The sequence below is a fragment of the Sus scrofa genome, chromosome 14, assembly GCF_054392235.1.
Source record: "Sus scrofa isolate SSC_HxYL_T2T_F1_AM1 chromosome 14, Sscrofa_HxYL_maternal_Yorkshire_Landrace_v2.0, whole genome shotgun sequence".
Lineage (NCBI taxonomy): Eukaryota > Metazoa > Chordata > Mammalia > Artiodactyla > Suidae > Sus > Sus scrofa.
Window position 1 is genome coordinate 111,093,395 of NC_139396.1, and position 20,516 is coordinate 111,113,910.

Consider the following 20,516-nt stretch of genomic DNA (forward strand, 5'->3'; position numbering starts at 1 on the left):
TTGTTACTATATCGGGTCCACCCAGATAATCCAGAATAATATTCCCATCTCAGGACTTTTAACTTAGTCACTTCCGCCAAGTCCTTTTTGCCATGGAAGGTAATACATTCACAGGTTCCAGGGATTAGGACTTGCTATTGTTCCTTTTTCTAACTGAACAAACTGTGAGAAATCAATGGCAAACATGACACATCCAACTCAAAGCCAAATCTTTCTAGGTAGAGAAGACGGTGTCTACTCACTGGTTGTAACTCCAGGAGAGCTCATCTGAGCATTAAACCCATGTTGGGCACAGCAGAGGCCCAGTAAATATTTACAGGTCTTGGCTGAATCGGTGACAAATGTGTGCTTTTTCCCAGTGATGCTGCTTGTGATCATGAACTTCTTTCGCTGAAGGAAACAAACACAGACTTTAATATATTGATCATTCTCACCCATCCACTGAAGCACAACTATCCAGAAAATAATAAATGCTGGAGCTTTCAGCTGGGTATCAACAGACATCTAGAAGTACATGGCAGATGTCATCTGACTATGGTCTAACATTTTTTCTTAAAGACAATCCCATTTTTACTTTTTTCCTTCATTCATAAATCAAATGTTTGTTTATTGGGCAATTGCTATCTGCCAAGGAGAGTGCTGGGTGGAAAGAGTATCAATGAGTTCAGCACAGCCTTGGCCCTCACCAAGGAGGGAATATAATACTCAGTGAGCACTGTGAAAGGCCATTCAATATCCCTATAGTTTTCATTGTCCAAACTCGCAGAAGCCGAAGGCAAAAATCTCAGCTAACAGGGTTATAGAAAAGATAAAAGCACATCTTTAGTATCATTATTATATGCCAGGCTCTGTTCTAAGTGCTTTCTAGGTCTTAATTCATTTCATCCTGGAAGGTACTGAATGAGGGATGTCCCATCATGATCTTTATACTACAGATGAGGGAACAGAGACTCCTCAGAACGCAGCTGGAACTGAGGTCACAACACCATGAACATTTCCCCACTTTTCTACTTTCAAGGACCACATATAAAGTGACAATATTTGTGAGTTCCCATAGTGGCTCAGCAGATACAAATCTGACTATCATCCATGGAGACACAGGTTTGGTCCCTGGCCTCAATCAGTGGGTTAAGGATCTGGCGTTGCCATGAGCTGTGGTGTGGGCCACAGATTCGGCTCGGATCCCATGTTGCTGTGGCTGTGGCCAGCAGCTGCAGCTCTGATTTCACCTCTAGACTGGGAACCTCCATATGCCATGGGTGCGGCCCTAAAAAAAAAGACGAAGTGACAATATTTGTACAGCTCACTGGAATAAACTGAGGAAGATTATCTATATGGGGTTCTCTGTATGGAGCTTCCTGGAGGAAAAAAATCTGTAACTTTGTTCAACATACAATTCTAATAAGAACAATAAAATGCAAAGTAATACAGATTCTATTAAATATGAATGTATATAAAATTTCCAAATAAAAATCACTATTCTAGATATTGCAGAAAGAATCTTGAGCTTGTTCCTTTAAGATAACTTTATAAAAAGAGGATTTATGCTTGAAAGGAGTCCCTGAAATCCTGATCCTCATTAATGCTGATCCATTTTAATTCATGATAGTCACCGTTCCTAAGAAACCCCATTCACACAGTCAGATAGGGCAGATAACTATTCATTGCTTTTCCTCTGAGAAACTCCTTTTTACCATTAACCTAATTTCAAATAATTGAAGCTTCTCTAAATATTCTTTTATTAACAAATGCAATGTTGAACCTCCTTATACTAATGTAAATGGATCTGGAGACCAACTAAACTATACTGTATCCAGTGGGTTTTTTTTGTTTGTTTGTTTGTTTGTTTTGTCTTTTTGTCTTTTCTAGGGCCACTCCCGTGGCATATGGAGGTTCCCAGGCTAGGGGTGAAATCAGAGCTGTAGCCACCAGCTTAAGCCAGAGCCACAGCAACTCCGGATCCGAGCTGCATCTGCAACCTCCACCACAGCTCACAGCAACCCCGGATTCTTAACCCACTGAGCAAGGCCAGGGATTGAACCCACAACCTCATGGTTCCTAGTAGGATTTGTTAACTACTGCGCCACGACGGGAACTCCTGTATCTAGTGTTTTTATACCATGTGTTTTTTCAGACATTCATAAACACTGTCCTACTAGCCTTACAAATTCTTTCTTAGTATTCAAATTATAATAATGACTAAACTCCACTTGCTGATCATTTTACCCACTTTTCTGAAGCTGAGTAGTTGCTTAAACTCTATCCACTTTGTCAATATGGATTGATATGCTTTCATACAGCCTTGGCAAGTTTATACTAAAACGGGTATTAAAATTTTTAGATAAGTCATTTTTTTTAATTGAATATCCCTTCTTCAACAAATCTGAAAAAAGAGAATGGGAGTTCCCATTGTGGTGCAGTGGAAATGAATCTGACTAGGAACCTTGAGGTTGTGGGTTTGATCCCTGGCCTCGTTCAGTGGGTTAAGGATCCCTTATTGCCGTGAGCTGTGGTGCAGGTCGCAGATGCGGCTTGGATCTGGCATTGCTGTGGCTGTGGCATAGGCCGGCAGCTACAGCTCTGATTAGACCCCTAGCCTGGGAACCTCCATATGCCATGGGTATGGCCCTAAAAGATGAAAAAGAAAAGAAAGAAAAAAAGGAGAGTAGTTCACAAACACACCCACACACCTTTGTTTCAGCTCTAAACTCTTGGCAAACTCTTGTCCTTTTGGGCCCAGTGCTCTCAGGTATTAAACACCCCAGAGAGGGATGTTTTTCGAGCTTCATTTCAGCATTGACTATAGTTGTTTGGATTTTTTTTTTTTTTTTTTTGCCATTTTGATAACGTCATTTAATGGAAAATTCATATCTGCAAGTCAGCTTTTACAGAGGCAAGCTGCTCTATGAATCAGCTGATGTATAACTTGAATTGCAAGGTTTTCAGCACAAATACAAAAAATGTATTTCCTCCCCTGTTGTTGCAGAACAAAAATACTTGGTGCCTCTGTAACATCATGTTTGTTTCAAAGCATTAGTTTACCATTTCAAATATTTCATCCCCTGTAGTTTTATTGCTGTCACTGTTTGTTTGCAGGCTACTTTGTTGCTTTGGTTTGATACATCTTTGCAGAATAATAATATTCTTCCAGACAGAAAGGGATGTGCCCTGAAGCAAATGAAACTGAAGCTCCAGGCCCCCACTTGGGAAGGCCATTTCTTGGCAGGGACCCAGCAATGTCTTCATATGTGTTTGTAAAATGTGGAAAGCAGGACACCTTCGCCTCAACCATCAAGACCACTGACTTCTTTCCACTGCAACGCAGTCTCACTTATCTCACCATAGGCAACATTAGCTGGTGTAGCAGCAGATCCCACTAAAGAGAAGTTGAGATGGGGCTACATTAAGTGTAGATTTAGTGGGATTTTTTTATGTGGTTTGCCATCTCTTCTGCCATAGTTTATTGCCAGCCATCCCAGAATATTCTTTCCATTGGCCCAACTGACCCCAAGTCTCAGCATAAATATACAGGGCCAGCGTCCATGTGAAACTGACCATGTCCTACAATACCAGCACCAGAAGTACGTGATGTCAGGGCCAGAGGGGAATAAGCTTTGAAATGCATAGGCCAGGAGTTCCTGTCGTGGCTCAGTGGTTAACGAACCTGACTAGGATCCATGAGGACACAGGTTCACTCCCTGGCCTCGCTCAGTGGGTTGGGGATCTGGCATTGCCGTGAGCTGTGGTGTAGTTCACAGATGTGGGTCAGATCTCTAGTTGTTGTGGCTGTGGCGTAGGCTGGCAGCTAAAGCTCAGATTCAACCCCTAGCCTGGGAACCTCCATGTGCCACAGGTGTGGCCCTAAAAAGACAAAAAAAGTGAAAGAAATGCACAGGCCAGAGGCCATTCTGCAGGAAATATTTTCAACCATCAGCAAAGAAAACCTGTAATTTCATTCTCAAAAACACCTAATTAAGTGGAAGTTTTATCCTATCAGGGACATCCTTTATAATTGTACATACTGCCTTATCAATAGAGCACATAATTTTTGTTCTTTTTTTGATGAGAATCACACAGCATGGAATTTATTGGATTTTCCTGTGTTGGTACCACAGAAACCCACCCTTCAAAGGGCAAGCCCGTCTCTGCTGCAAAGCTGCATGTTTTATGCATCTTATCAACAATAAAAACAATTTTCAATCAGCCACGCTAAAAGTAACACTAAATTATATTTCTCTTCTCTGTAGAGATAATATTATTACAGAAGTATCATCATATGGAAAAGTCATCAGAGTGTATGCCACCAAAAATTCGAAAGGAAAAAAAGAATTATGGAGTTTATCAGGGAGTTCATTAATAAGAATATTATTTTTTTGGCTTTTGTGATTTTGCAAGTTCGAGTTTTTTAAAATTTACAAGTTTCACCAGCTTACATGCCCACCAGCAGTGCAGGAGGGTTCCCTTTTCTCCACACCCAATCCAGCCTTTGTTATTTGTGGATTTATTAATGATGGCCATTCTGACTGGTGTGAGGTGGCACCTTGTGGTAGTTTTGATTTTCATTTCTCTAATAATCAGGAATGTTGAGCATTTTTTCATGTGCATGTTGGCCATCTGTATATCTTCATTGGAGAAATGTCTGTTCAGGTCTTTTGTCCATTTTTCAATTGGGTTGTTGGCTTTTTTGCTATTGAGTTGTATAAGCTGTTTGTATATTTTAGAGATTAAGCCCTTGACAATTGCATCACTTAAAACTATTTTCTCCCATTCCGTTAAATTGTCTTTTTGTTTTCTTTTTGGTTTCCTTTTCGGTGCAAAAGCTTGTCAGTTTGATTAGGTCCCATTGGTTTATTTTTGCCTTTATTTCTGTTGCTTTGGGAGGCTGACCTGAGAAAACATTTGTAAGATTGATGTCAGAGAATGTTTTGCCTATGTTCTCTTCCAGGAGTTTGATGGTGTCTTGTCTTATATTTAAGTCTGTAAGCCATTATGAGTTTATTTTTGTGCATGGTGTGATGGGTTAATAGATGCAGATTATTGCCTTTGGAATGGATTAGCAATGAGATCCAGCTGTGTAGCACTGGGAACTATGTCTAGTCACTCATGATGGAGCATGACAATGTAAGAAAAAAGAATGTATTTCCTACTGGGTCACCATGCTGTAGAGTAGGAAAAAAAAATATTGGGGAAATAAAAATTAATTACAATAAAATAAAATAAAATAAAATTCACAAGTTGTAGTGATGACTTTTCTTATTCTAAATGAACATTTACTTGAAAACCTTGCTTGTATTTGGAACTTTACATTCTTGTTCTTTAAGAAAGCCCTTCAAAGCCTGTATTCTCCCAGCTTTAATGCATTTCTCTTCAGACATTTTTATTACTGCTAATACCCAAGAACAGTTACTACCGTGGGAAGGTTCATCATTCTACAATGAAGAGAATTTCTTGATTGAATAATCTTCTGAATTGATGTTTCTGCCACAGGCAGCCTGCCAGTACACCTACAAACCACAGTCATTGAAAAGTGGCATTTTTCTCTACTTCCTTTGCTACTTCTCTCCAGGCTGGCAAAACAAATGTCTGCAATTGTCTGAAGGATTTGGGTTTCCGCTATTAATTAAGCAAATTTGAAACCAGCTTCCTGAGCTCATTCTTGTATTGTTTGTGGAGTTTCCATTTTGTGCTTGCAGAAGCGTTAAGAGTTCAAGTCATTTTCTGAGTAAGAGGCCGGGATTGTGGCAAGCAGCTGGGGACATTACTTCCCATGATGACTTTTCCATTTTAAAAAAAAAAGGATATTTATGCTGAGAAAGAGGCTGGTCATCAGGACATGGAAATCCTATTAGTGACAAGGGTGTTTTTAAGCTACTAAATTTGTTTTGTGAACTTGATGACTTTCCAGCTTTAATCAAGAAATTATGGTCCTGGGGGAAATAAATATCTGTAAAAAACCAACTTAAATATAAAATCCTTAAGAGGACTGTTAAATGTTATGGCTTCAAAAAATTCTATTTTTCAAAATTACTTTGGAGGTTGCCTGCATTTTTATAAATATTGTATAAACACGGAGTTCCCATCGTATGGCTCAGTGGTTAACAAATCCGACCAGGAACCATGAGGTTGCGGGTTCGATCCTTGGCCTTGCTCAGTGGGTTAAGGATCTGGCGTTGCCATGAGCTGTGGTGTAGTTTGCAGATGCGGCTCGGATCCTGCGTTGCTGTGGCTCTGGCATAGGCTGGTGGCTGCAGCTCTGATTCGACCCCTAGCCTGGGAACATCCATATGCCGCGGGAGCTGCCCAAGAAATGGCAAAAAGACAAAAATAAATAAATAAATAAAATTTTAAAAAATATTGTATAAACAAATTACACTGAGAATTTTGAACAATTAAACATGAGCTAAAGACAATAGGAAGTAGTGCAATAGTACTGAATTAACTCAATAATTAAAATTCTTCAAATACTTTTTCAATTGAATTAAAATAATTTGACTCATTACAATTCTCACAAATACAAATGCCAATTACTTTTAGATATGATTAAATATACTTGGGAAAAAAATCTGTTTCCTGAAATTATAAAGGCCACTTCAACAAACATAATTAAATTATGCGAAATTATTATTTAGTTTTAGATGTAATCTATTTCCCTAAAGACAAACAACACTGTATTATGAAATCCTTTCAAGAATCATACTTTAATAATACACTAACTTCAACAGCCAAGATGGGAGAAACACAAGAAACACTGAGAAAATGAATAAAACCAATTGTGTTCCACTTAGGAATCTCTACCATCTGCTAATGATAACAAAACAAAAATCAAAGAATCAGACGATGAAAAAAAAAAATCTAGGAAAAAATTTTAACCCACAAGGGAAAATAAAAGAAAAAGAAAAACTAACACTCTTCTTGGGCCACAAGTCAAAGAACTTCATGTTTTATAATGAAATCATTGCTGAGGTAATGGCGCACTGACTGGGATGACCCACGGGGCAGGCGGGTAGATTAGTTACTGGAGCATTTTCTGCTCTGGGGACACACATAATGTTTTTAATGCCAAATTTATTGTAACTAAATTCAGGAAGGATAAACGCTCATGCAAATGGTGTTCAAATGTTATTTCAAACATTGTACATTTAATAGGGGTTTTTGGTTTTTAAAATGGCTCTCAAGATTTGCACACTCGTAGCCCATGGCAGACAAGCCAGAAATGCCTCAATGCAATGTGGTGAAGAGAGAAAATTAAAATACAAGGAAGGAGTTCCTGTCATGGCTCAGCGGTAATGAGCCTGACTAGTATCCATAAGAAGAGGGTTCAATCCCTGGCTTCGCTCAGTGGGTTAAGGATCTCGCATTGCCGTGAGCTGTGGTGTAGGTCACAGAGGCAGGTCAGATTCCACATTGCTGTGGCTGTGGCAGGCAGCAGGTGCACCTCCAATTCGCCCCTAGCCTGGGAATTTCCATATGCCATGGGTGCAGTCCTCAAAAGCAATAAATACATAAATAACAAGGAAAATGTTTCAAAACCCTGCAGGCTCCACTGCACCTACTGTCCATTCTCCTCCCTCATTTCCCACCTCCAACCTTGCTCTCAGTAGTTTCTCCAAATTAAGAGAACCTCACCCAAAGGGAAAGTGTAATCTTTTAGGCCAATGGCTGTCCATAGGAGTGACAGGGAACTGGGTGAGGGACGGCAGAGAAGAAGTGACCTCTGGAAACCCTCAAATCCTCTGGCTGACTTCTTCCAAATATGTCCTAGTCATCAGAGTACAGCGGTCAGGCAGTGCCCTTATCTTCTTAGGAGATCATCTGACCCATTGCTCCTTTAAAGGGGTAACAGATCAAAGGAAAATGAAGCCTGGGTCATTAGCAACCGAGTGACACTCACATAAGCTAAAATCTTTTCAATTTCTCTCCACGGAAACCGTAAAGTTGCAACTCTGCTGTTGTTTCTCACTTCGTATACTATGACACCCTTGGCGCAGATCCCCAAGGCCATCTCCTCCTCTGGCTTTGTCTTCTCTGGGAGAACATGGTAAACCAGCACACCATACTCTGGGAGCTGCTGAGTGACCTGGAATGAGAAAAAGGCTAATTTAGAAGAGACAGGCACACTGGTCTAAAATAATGGATTTCAAAGCATTCCATGCAAAACACTTTAACATATATTCCAGAAAAAAAAAAAAAAAAAGAGTAGCATTGCCAAATAAGTTTAAGGAACACTGAGCTAAACAGATCTCCTCACTACAGAAGGTTTCTGCCCCTTTAATATAGTAGCATTTTTCTTTTTCTTTTTCTTTTTTCTTTTTTTTTTTTTTTTTGCCTTTTCTAGGGCTGCTCCCACGGCATATGGAGGTTCCCAGGCCAGGGGTCGACTCAGAGCTGTAGCCACCAGCCTACACCAGAGCCACAGCAACGCAGGATCGGAGCTGCATCTGCAACCTACACCACAGCTCATGGCAATGCTGGATCCTTAACCCACTGAGTGAAGCCAGGGATTGAACCTGAAACCTCATGGTTCCTAGTTGGATTTGTTAACCACTGAGCCATGACGGGAACTCCTGCATTTTTCTATTTTATTAACCCAAGGGACATTTTCCTAATGGAGTACCTTAAGACACCTAGAACAGAGTTATTATGAAAATGGTACAGTGAGCAATAACATTCTGAATCATCTCAAAGTAAGGATTCCTTTTCCCAAAGTCTGCCATAGTATTATCTGGTACAGCCCTTCATTTCACAGATGGAGAAACCAAGACCCAGGCACAGAAAGCAGGCTTCCAAATGATTAGCATCATTGTTCAAGCAAGATGAACATCCTGTGGAGAAAATGACCAGTCACTGGCACTTTTCATCACTTGGTGGGTGGGGACCCCACAGCCCAAGATTTGTCTTCAGTTTACCAGGTTAGGAGATAGAATTTTGTCAGAGCTGGGGACTGCATCAGGCCAACCACCTTCTTAAGAGGCTAGAGTATAAACCTCACGCAAAGGATTGCAGGTCTTAATGGTAATCACATCTCCCGTCCCGTCTCTACCATCTTCATCTTCACCTGGAAGACTCCAGTCCTCCTCAGAAGGTTGATGCACCTGGGCTCACAGTGGGGATGTGCTGCTCCAGGCATTTGAAACCTTTTCAGAAGGGTTTCATTGGTGAGATTTGATATCTCATCTCTATGCCTGAGCAGAGGGCTCTCTTCCTATCCAACCTCTCTCATTCCTGGGCTGGGCCACAAAAATGAAGACAAAGTTTGGCTTTGGAGAGCTCCTTTTTCAGTCTCCTTGCTGACCTTTCTTCTGCTGCTGAGAAAGAATCGGTGCAAATAGGTTATGCTGCCTCACATGATCTTGACTAAGTGTCTGGAGCCTGGACTTCCCTGCTTCCTTTTAACTTTGGAGAGATCCTGCCACCACACCATCACCATCATCACCCAAAACATTTGTTGGACACTGGTGCTAAAATTGCTGATGGCCAGACCAGGCATATGCTTAAAAGATGACAAAGCAGGACCATCTCAAAATAATTACATAAATTCTTTTAAAGAATTTGATGTGATATTTCTTTACCATTTTTTTTTTTTTGGTCTTTTTGCCTTTTTGTCTTTTCTAGGGCCACACCCGTGGCATATGGAGGTTCCCAGGCTGAGGGTCTAATCAGAGCTATAGCAACCAGCCTATGCCAGAGCCACAACAATATGGGATCCAAGCCATGTCTGCGACCTACACCACAGCTCACAGCAATGCTGGATCCTTAACCCACTGAGCAAGGCCAGGGATCAAACCCGCAACCTTATGGTTCCTAGTCAGATTCGTTAACCACTGCACCACAACAGGAACTCCTGATGTGATATTTCTAAAATTAAAAAAAAAAATTAAATCATGAAAGTCATCATCATTAGAATAGAGATGCCTTTGCTAGACTTGCTTACATTTTTAAAAAATGTTTAGGAGTTCCCGTCGTGGCGCAGTGGTTAACGAATCCGACTAGGAACCATGAGGTCGCGGGTTCGGTCCCTGCCCTTGCTCAGTGGGTTAACGATCCGGCGTTGCCGTGAGCTGTGGTGTAGGTTGCAGACGCGGCTCGGATCCCGAGTTGCTGTGGCTCTGGCATAGGCCGGTGGCTACAGCTCCGATTAGACCCCTAGCCTGGGAACCTCCATATGCCGCGGGAGCGGCCCAAGAAATAGCAACAACAACAACAACAACAACAAAAAGACAAAAGATAAAAAATGTTTAGTAATTCTTATAATTTTTAAATTATATAGAGAGGGATATGAAACTGAAGTGCCTGGAGCCACAGAATTCTTAAATGGCCAAGTGTCATTCTAAACATTCCCCATGTGCTATTTTATTTAACCTTCACAGTTATCATAAGAGATAGGTGTAGCTATCTCTTTTCAAAGTAGCAAATGGTACACGGGACGCTTAAGTATCTGTCAAAGTTCCCACTTAGAAGCCAGGAGTGAAAACATGACCCTGTTTGCTTCTGAGACTTCACTCTTAACAAATAAAATACAGAGTCTCCATAAAGTCTGGAAACATGAATAAATATATATAATATCATCAAGGGCATTTTCAACCTGTAAAAAAATGTAAGTCCTACTACCTCTGCTAGGGAACCCTCTGTCGCACCTCTCCTCATCTGCTTTGTGTTGCACTGATGATTTTCCATGTGCTTGGGGCCATCTCACTGCTTTCCCCTTATCTCTGCAGCGGGCAGCAAAGCTGAGACTGGACCCAGGCTTTCCTGGCTCCCAACACACACAGCACCCTTGTTATCCTGCAAACTGTCGGAATAATTGGAATGTTTCCAGATATTCTTCAAGAGGTCTACAACAGTTCATCTCCTTTGACTCTACCATTCCACTCCTGGGAATCTAGCCACAAACACTTGATCAGATTTGCAGAGTTGGGTTGGGGGGGACTAGTTCCTGGTGTTAAATGGTTTCCTAAAGGCAGTACCACTTCTTAAAAGGGATTATCAGGCAAGCTTTACAAAGGATATTTACAAAGCATCTGTAATTACCTGAGAAATGCATATGATTTAATGCTAAGCGGGGGAAAAAACTACAGAGTACAACCAGTATGATTTCAACAGCAAAAACAATAAAAAAGTGATTTTTAACATATTACATATTGCAACCTCTGGTTATGTGAGAAAATGGTACCTTGGCTGAAGAAGTTTGGAAAACACTGAGTTAACCTTGAACAGGTTGTTCTGGATAAATATGCTAATATAGCCGTGAGTTTTTCAGACAGACTATGTTATTCAGCAGTATCCAAACTGGACTTCCGCCAACTCTCTTTCTAGTGTGAGATGATGAACTAGCAGAATTAGTCATCAGTGAACCGGAGGCCAGGAGGCACCATCTGATAATGGAAAAGAAAGCCACAAGGAGCTATAATTAAATAATCCAGTGACTATTTATGGAGTAACTGGGCTCTCTGCTGGGCTCTGGGGATTCAAGGCCCTCCAGACATTTACAACCTAGTAGAGCAGACAAGAAATGAAAGAAATAACCACGATGCAGAGTGTCAGCAATATATACCAACCATGTTTAAAATGTTCTTAACCTTCGACTCTGTAATTCCACAAAGAGAGTCTATGCCCAAGAAATAGGCAGAAATGCAGCTAAAGACTTATCTGGAAAAAAATACTAATCTCAGTATTGTTTAAAATAGTCCCATATTTAAAACAATTTATGTGCCAGAATATCAAGAAAAAAATTAAGGTATACCATACATTGATTCAAAATAAAGTTGCAAAATTTTAGTGAGAGAGGATTATTTAAAAAACACAAAACTGATTGCATACTATAAACCCAGTTTTAAATATATATGTATGTATACTGAATGTACAGAAGAGTGAAGGAAGAATATACCCAAATGTAATTGTACTGTCTCCAGGGAAGAATCATGAGCAAATGGTTATTTTTATAATCATGGAGGAAAGGGCCTGGTTAGCAAACATCGGTCCTAACAGGAAGGGTCACAATGTGGCCTGGAGGTTACCAAGCCCTCTCTAGTACTGTGGATGGGTGCAGCATCAGCAAGCCCAACCAACTTCCCAGGGGAACCACGAAAGCTGGTGTTCCTTGAAATTGGAAGATTGCATGCAGTAAAATCAAATCTATCCAATGTTTTCCGTCAAAGACTAAAAAACATTGGGAGATCCCATAGTGGCTCAGCGGGAACAAATCTGGCTAGTATCCACGAGGACGCAGGTTCAATCCCTGGCCTTAGTCAGTGGGTTAAAGATCTGGCATTGCCTTACGGTGTTGCCATGAGCTGTGGTGTAGGGCACAGATGAGGCTTGGATCCTGCGTTGCTGTGGCTGTGGTATAGGCTGGAGGCTAAAGCTCCAGTTTGACCCCTAGCCTGGGAATCTCTATATGCCGCAAGTGCAGCCCTAAAAAGACAAAAAAAAAAGACTAAAAAAAGTTTGGAGATTATCATACTAAGTGAAATAAGTCAGACAGCAAGACATATTATATGATATCTCATATGTGATAGATAAAATGTAGAACAGATGAATTTACAAAATAGAAACAGACTCACAGACAGAAAACAAACTTATGGTTATCAAAAGGGAGAGGGAGGGAGGGAGGGATAAATTTGGAATTTGGGATTAACACCCTGCTACATACAGCAAGGATTTACTGTATAGCACAGGAAACTATATTTAATATCTTGTCATAACCTATAATGGAAAAGAATTGGAAATATATATATCTGACTCACTTTGCTATATACCTGAAACTAACACAATATTATAAATCAATTGTACTTCAATTTTTAAAAGATCCTTAAAAGATGTCCCATGTTTTTGCTTATGAGATGGTGGCTTCCTTTACAACCACTTGTCGTCCTTCAACCAGGGGAGGAACATAGTGAGCCCAGCACATTAAACCAGGGACTGGGCAGAGGCGGGCAGGCATCCTCTGCCTACAGGAGCCTCTGCAGTTCTGAGTCCTTGGTCTCTCCACTGGTTCTGCTGTCCTGTGGCCACTCTCCATCAGATGTGTGCTGAAGGCTTTGAAGTCCCTATTTGCCCCTCTATAAGAGAATGCTGCATCCTCTTAACGAGAAATAGGTGCGAAGGCTGGATTATGGAACATAGTGAGCGTCTTTCTGCCAGGGCTTCTCAAACAAAATGCTTGAGGGTTTACACTGTGCCACGTGTTGCAGAGAGTTCCAAATGACCAATCCAAAAAAAAAAAAAAAAAAAACAAAAACAAAAACAAACAGACAGCCTTCACCTTGGCAGTTCTGCTTTCAAATGGCCGTCTCTATTCCAGGCAAGAAAACACAGAATATTTCTGTGTTGGAAGACTTTTGTCCGAAAACATATATAAATCCTGGAGTTTCCTTTTGAAACTACTTTCCAAATCTAAAGGCCCCCACAGGGATATCACCCTGGTGAAGCTGGAGGGCCTCCTCCCACGTGCCCCGAAGCTCCATCTGCACAGGCAGAGCGGCCACTCCCTCCCATCCTGCCATAGAGTAACTAATACTGTTATCGTTCTCATCAGGCAGTTGCTTGCCCCCAAGACTTGGGAGGCAGGAAGCATGTGCTTTCTATTTCCGTTTCCTATCACGCCTGGCCGCTGCAGGTGTAAGTTGTGGAATGAGCAAAAGTCATTTGTCAGAGGCTCTAACACACAGTGATATTCTGTGCATGCCCATAAAAAATATCACTGCTTTGGCTAAAGGGCCAAAGAGAAAGTGGACCAGAGCTGCACCCATATGTAAGGACGACACCATCTGTGCTGGGCTGAGAACAGTTGCCCAGAAGCCTGAAAACTTGAGATCTTCCAATGGCTTTCTTTTGGCTCACAATCAAGTTTTGTACTTCAGTTGACTCAAAAGTCTGTATGAGAAATGTAGTTTCCTCATTCATGGAATAGTGGCTGTGAGCTCCAAGGCTGAAGAAAGGCTCTGCCATACCCACCCCAGCCCATTAAATCCTACCCATTTGAGGGGATTATTTCCAATGCCTTCTGCTTCCAGAGGCTTCTCCTTGCCCCACAGGTCAATAGAGTTTCCTTCCTCCCAAAGTCTCAAGTCCTTTGCTCATACCCCCTCGTGGGTCGGAGCACATCCAACCCCAGAGAAGGGGATTGCTGACTGTGTATCCTTAAACACCAACGCACCCTCTAAAAAGTCCAAAGGCTCACCCTCAAGAACTCCAGCTCTGCATCCTCTCCCCACAGCACAGGACTCAGACGGTGCATCTCTGAGACTTCAACCTGGACCCGGAGAGCTGTCATTCTCTCAATCAGACTTGCAGGGATGTAATCTTCAACGTGAAAATAGGCTTTACTCTCTACCTGCTGGAAAGATGCAGCAGAAAAGGGGCACAACCAAGACACCTTCTTTGGGACTCTGAGCAGAACAGAAGCCTATCTGCAGTCAAAACCCAGTTAGGGCCCCAGGGCAAGGATCCCCATTTAAAGCACCCACTGGGATGTCATTTTCTACCATATTAGAGGTTGGGCCAAACCATGTGGCAAGAATAGAAGGGAGAGAGGAAAGGAATCACCCATCGTTGAGCCCCTTCTGTACACCAGGTGGTCCCCAGAACACATTAGCTCTTTCTATCCTCAAAGTGATCCTTTGAGGACGGTATCATTATTATTATTGCCAAGAAGATGAACAAAATGAACAAGAAAGGAAGTCATTCAACAAGCCCAAGGTCACACCACTTGCAAGTGACAAAAGTAAGATTTCATCCCCCAAAGCACTCCCAAGTTCCACGAAGCCACTCTACTTCCCAAAAGGCACAGCAAAACCCTGGCCCTAAAATTTTGTCTCTATATAATCATTTAGCATTTCTGTCTGCATATGCTCCTAGTGTACTATCTCCTCTTACAAGGAAGGTCTTGGCTGTGGCACCATCTCTTCACAAGAAGGTGATCAAGAAGTTGTCCCCTGAACACAAGAAGATCTGACACCCCCATCCCACCCAAGGCCTGAACCTTCATCAAGTCTGCTCTTTTAGGAACTTGAGGCTTCAACCCCACCAGGAGTTGTGGGAATATATCATGACTTGGCATCACTTGCTGCTGGATGCTGGGTTCCCTGGTACAGACTCTGGGGCATGGAGAAGAATGCTTTAGATCCATGGTCTTAAGGTTTGCTGTATGGAATGAGGAAGGCAGAGTATGGCAGAGGGAGAAGTTGACCCTTCCCTTGTATTCTTGAATCAGCCCATCCTAGTCTCAGTCAGCCTCCTACCCCACAACCTAATCTTGGGCAAGGCAGTTCCTAACAGCTGAGGGCAACTGCCCATGAGGGAGGAAGCTGGGATGCCAAACCAATGTGATGAGGGACTCTGAAAGGAAGAGCAACATCCACTATGTCCCCAGGATCCTGGCAGGGCACAGGCCTGTCCCCATGCCTCAGGCTGTGGACTGAGAATTCTCCAGCTCAGGTCTGGGCCATGCCAGTTCCGAGCTCAGCTGAGAGACACAAAGGAAAAGAAGTTGCTTAGCAATCTAGTGCCTAAGAAAGCATTTAGGATGCTATTAGAATGGCCAGAACCCAGACCACTGACAACACCAAATGCTGACAAAGATGTGGAGCAACAGGAACTCTCATTCATTGCTGCTGGGAGTGCAAGATGGTACAGACACTTTGGAAGGCAGTTCTTCCATTTCTTATGAAATGAAACATACCCTTTCCATGTGATCCAGCAATCATGCTCCTTGGTATTTATGCAAAGGAAATGGAGACGTATGTCCACATAGAAACCTGCATGTTTACAGCAGCTTTATTCATAACTGCCAAAACTTGGAAGCAAAGGCTGTCTTTCGGTAAGTAAATGAATAAATAAACTCTGGTACATGCAGACAATGGAATAGTATTCAACACTAAAAGGAAATGATCTATCAAGTTGAAAAGACATGGAGGAAATGTGAATGCATATTACTAAGTGAAAGAAGCAATCTGAAAAGGCTCCATACTGTATAATTCCAACTACATGATATTCTAAAAAGAGCAAAACTATGGAGACAATAAAAAGATCAGTGGTTGTCAGGGGCTAGGGGGAGGGGGGATGAATCAGTGGAACATAGAGGATTTTTAGGGCAGTGAAACTACTCTGTATGATTCTGTAATAGTGAATATATGTCATTATGAGTTCATCCAAACCCCACAATCCACAACACCAAGAGTTAATCTTAATGTTAGCTATGGACTCTGGGGGATAAAGGTATGTCCATGTAGGTTTATCAATTGCAATAAATGTACCATTCTGGTGGGGACATTGAAGTGAAGAGGCTATTCACATGTGGGGGCAAAAGGGTAAATGGGAAACCTCTCTACCTTACACTCAATTATTTTGTGAACCTCTGAAAAAAAAGTTTATTAAACATTGTGTTAAGTGTTTAGGAAGTTCCCACTGTGGCGCAATGGGACCAGTGGTGTCTGCAGCACCAGGACACAGGTTCCATCCCCAGCCCAGCACAGTGGGTTAAAAGGATCCTGCATTGCCTCAACTCCAGCATAGGTTGCAACTGCTGCTGGGATCTGACCTCTGGCCCGGGAACTTCATATGCCACAGGGCAGCCAAAAAAGGAAAAAAAAGTATTTAGGACCTTTGACCCAGCATCTCATTGCTAGGAATATGTCCTAGAGAAGTCAGAAACTAAAAAAGCTCCAACACAAACACTTATTTCTATGTCATTTATTTAAAAAAAGAAAGATCAAAAGCAACTGGAGCCATAATGATAGAAGTTACCACTTTCATGGTGCCTCTAGGTGATGCCCAACAGTGAGAGAACAGGAATTCCCGTCGTGGTACAGCGGAAATGAATTTGACTAGGATCCATGAGGACACAGGTTCGATCCCTGGCCTCATTCAGTGGGTGAAAGATCTAGCATTGCATGAGCTGTGTTGTAAGTTGCAGACATGGCTCAGCTCCTGTGCTGCTGTGGCTGTTACAGCTCTGATTCAACCCCTACCTGGGAACCTCCATATGCCACAGGTGCAGACCTAAAAAAAAGCGAAAAAGAAAAAACAAACAAAAAACAAAAAAACAGTGCGAGAACAAATAAGTAAGCAAAGGTCCAGCCCTGCTGAGGTATAATTCATGGCCACACCAGTTGCTCACTAGGCAGCCTGGGGAAATACATAACATCCAGTGAGAAAGCGGAATGCAAATCGAATGTGGCAATGTTTACAACTGCATAAAGTCCCATGTGTGATCAAAGGCTGGAAGAGAATGCACCCAGAGGAAGGTTGTTCTGCTGCAATGATGTGATTAAGGAGATTTATTTTTGGACCAAACTGTCTTTGTCTCTCTTTTTAAAATGCAAATGTAATCATGTTACTTCACTGTTTAGAATTCATCAGTGGCTCCCAGTCTTTCACTCCAGCGGTTTCCAAATTTTTTTTTTCCAGCGCCAGAACTATTTGTCAAGCAAAATACCCGCCCCTTAGAAGGGCACACAAAGTTCCTCCTGGATCTGACTTGCAGTGCCTCCCAGCACATTAGCTAAACCTTCAGGGAAATCCCTGCAGCTCTGGACAGGCCAGCCTCCTCCTCCTGCCCACTCACTGACCCAGACACAGGGAGGGGCTCTCCACTCTGAGCCCCTCTAAGACCCTTTGCTGTGCCCACAGCAGTTCCTGGCACACAGCAAAGCAAGGCCCTAGAAGTGAGTCCCGGCTGTGCTCTCACCAGCTTACCTATCCTCATAGAGGTGCAACTCTTCTAAAATTAAGTGGAAATAACACTGGCTTTGCAGGGTTGACACAGGCTTAGATGATGTGAGCATGGAGTAGGCCTTCTATATTAGGACTGAGTGAGTGGGTGCACAAATGAATGGGTGTGTATATGCGCATACAAACACACACACACACACACACAAGGGGAAAGGTCTGCTTCGAGGGCACTATATGGGGGCAGCAAAGAACATCTTGGAACCACAGTGGTCCCCAGAACAGCTGGAGAGGTTGTGGTCAGGCAGGATCTGGGAGAGAAGCCAGAGGTGAAGGATGAAATGGGGCTAAGGCAGGACCTGGGTAAGGCCAGTCAGAAACTCAACAGGCGACAGGCACAGGGAGTTGCCAGAATGAGGCACCCCGAGACAAGTCTGGGCCACTGGAGCCTTGAGGCAAATGATCCCATTAGAAGGATCTGGGCCTGAATGCTCCCAACAGCCTTCAGTGGACCCAGCCCACAGTTTCCACCAACTATCAGTACTAGAATTAGGGTCTCAGGTTAAACACCATGTGTCTGAATCCATAGACTGAAAGTTACTTTTTTTTTTTTTTTTTTTTTTTTTTTTTTATAGCAGAGCACTCCCTATTCTGGAGTGGGGGAAGGGAAGCTTGCAAACAGCATTGGCTACATAATGGGTCTCAGATATACATGACAACCTTCCACCTTTTTTTTTTTTTTTTTTTTTTTGTCTTTTTGCTATTTCTTGGACCGCTCCCATGGCATATGGAGGTTCCCAGGCTAGGGGTTGAATCGGAGCTGCAGCCACCGGCCTATGCCAGAGCCAGAGCAACGCTGGATCCGAGCCGCATCTGCAACCTACACCACAGCTCATGGCAACGCCGGATCATTAACCCACTGAGCAAGGGCAGGGATTGAACCGCAACCTAATGGTTCCTAGTTGGATTCGTTAACCACTGCACCACGACGGGAACTCCGACCACCTTCCACCTTTACAGAGGCTTTGACCTACTGTTATTTCCATTTTGCAGATGAAAAAGCCAAGACTTGGAGAGATAACATGCCCAAGAGCACAATGCTACTTACCAGAAGAGAAAGGGTTTGGACCTAGTTCCATCTGACTCCAAAACTCAGACCCATTCCTTTGCTCTATAGAGCCTACTAAGGAACAGCCTAACAGGCCCCTGGAGGCCACCCTCCCCTGTCCACTATGAGCCATATACAGGGCTGGACTAGAGACTGATGTGCTGGGGCACCCCTGGCTTAGTGCACCCCCCCATTTGCCTGACCTTCTTGTCCCAAGACTGCCCCCTCCAAGGTAGCAGCACAAGGTCCAGAGGCAGCTGGCCTTGGCATGGCTGGGACTGAAGCTCTAGGGCTGGGAAGATAGGAAGGAGTTCCCATGTAATCAATGACTGGCTTAGAGGCTTGTCAAAGGGGCAGGGAAGGGTTACAAGGGCCAGGCCAGCTCTGAGAGACTGTCTGCCTAGGCAGGGGTGATGCCAGCAGGAGAAAGTGAAGTCTTAGGTTTATGGACTGAAGAGGGAGCAGGAAGTGAGGGTCAGAGGGGTAAGGTGTTGGGAATTGAGCTACATTTTCCTGATGAGCAAGTGGCTGGCTTTCCCAATGCATGACTTTTGCCCACAGTGTCATGTACTCTAGCAGCCCGTACCCCATTCATCCAGCCACTCCTTGGCTCACTAGCTCTCAAGCACCCTTCCTGTGTTGGAGGCACCACTTGGTTGCTGGGGGAACGACAGAACAAAACAGACAACCCCTTTACGCCTCTCTGTGGATTCCATTCTAAGGGAGGGATGGACAATAAGACTGATAAGGAAAATCCATGCTGGGTGGTGACAAATGCTCTGAGGAAAAACACAGCAGTGTGAGGGTATAAAGAGGGACTGAGAAGACTTCCGGACATGGTGGCACCTTCTAATATGTGCCAGGAGGAATGAAGGATGATATCGGTGTAGTCCAAAAAGATGTTTTCAAAGTAAAGCCTGCAATCCATTAGTGAGCTATGCAATCAATTTAGTGGTTCATTCCCAGCATTTTAAAATTAATTAGAATGGAAGAAATACCAGTGTGTATCACATACATAAAGGATGCATCTTATTTCCTACACTTCTTCCTCAGTTCTGTCACATATACACACATGGGTGAGTTGGGCGATAATGTCTGTCATTCTTTGTCATGGGTCATGGTACAAAATATTTGAAAGCCAGGGATGACAGGAACTCAGTAAATTAGTAACTTACTGTTTCTAGGTGAGACCTTATATTAGAATGATATTTCAATGTATAAATTTGACTTGTTCATCTTTGTATCACCCAGAGCCTAGCAAATTTGGATGGCTCTTTGTTGGATGGATGGATGGATGATGGATGGATGGATGGATATGGTCTACCCCAGTCTCAGTGGCAGGTGTTAATACTTCCCAAAGGCTCAGTGTTCACATTTCTAGCAGACTCCCTACCCTTTGTCCCATAACTGCTTCTCCAGTGACCCCACCCAAGGGCCCCAGGTCTCCATCCCGACCTCCTCTGGGTAACTGCCAAACTCAGCCTGCAAGGCGAAGACCCCCAGCTGCAGCAGCATCTCATCACTGCAGTACAGCTTCTCCTCCAGGATGTCTTTCCGAAGCTGCAGGTAAAACTGATGCCTTGTCCAGCTGTGCCTGGGAAAGAGATGCAGGTATAAATGTCACTGAAATGCTGAGGGGGAGGGCGAACACTAGAGCCGGAGGGTTTTCTGAGTCTGGGGAGCAGGACAAGGAGAGAAGACAAGACACAAGTCAAGAGAACCCAGAGGGCAATGCCAGTAA

General features: G+C 43.0%; 1 protein-coding gene across 17 annotated transcripts in view; it reads right to left on the reverse strand.

Moving 5' to 3' along the window:
- FRMPD2 (FERM and PDZ domain containing 2) overlaps window positions 1-20,516 on the reverse strand; it is a 119,996-nt gene that overhangs the window by 48,143 nt on the left and 51,337 nt on the right. For 10 of the 17 annotated variants that reach the window (XR_014827503.1, XM_021073051.2, XM_084996471.1 and 7 more), the window contains 4 exons: window positions 20,231-20,369; window positions 14,180-14,335; window positions 7,892-8,077; window positions 243-390 (listed from right to left, as the gene is read on the reverse strand). Coding sequence is in view for 16 of the 17 variants with exons in the window: in XM_021073051.2 (XP_020928710.2) it covers window positions 243-390; window positions 7,892-8,077; window positions 14,180-14,335; window positions 20,231-20,369 (629 nt within the window). In the remaining variant the exon portion in view is untranslated. The remainder of the gene's footprint in view (window positions 1-242; window positions 391-7,891; window positions 8,078-14,179; window positions 14,336-20,230; window positions 20,370-20,516) is intronic. The other 7 variants (XM_084996469.1, XM_021073049.2, XM_084996468.1 and 4 more) reach the window with 1 other exon arrangement.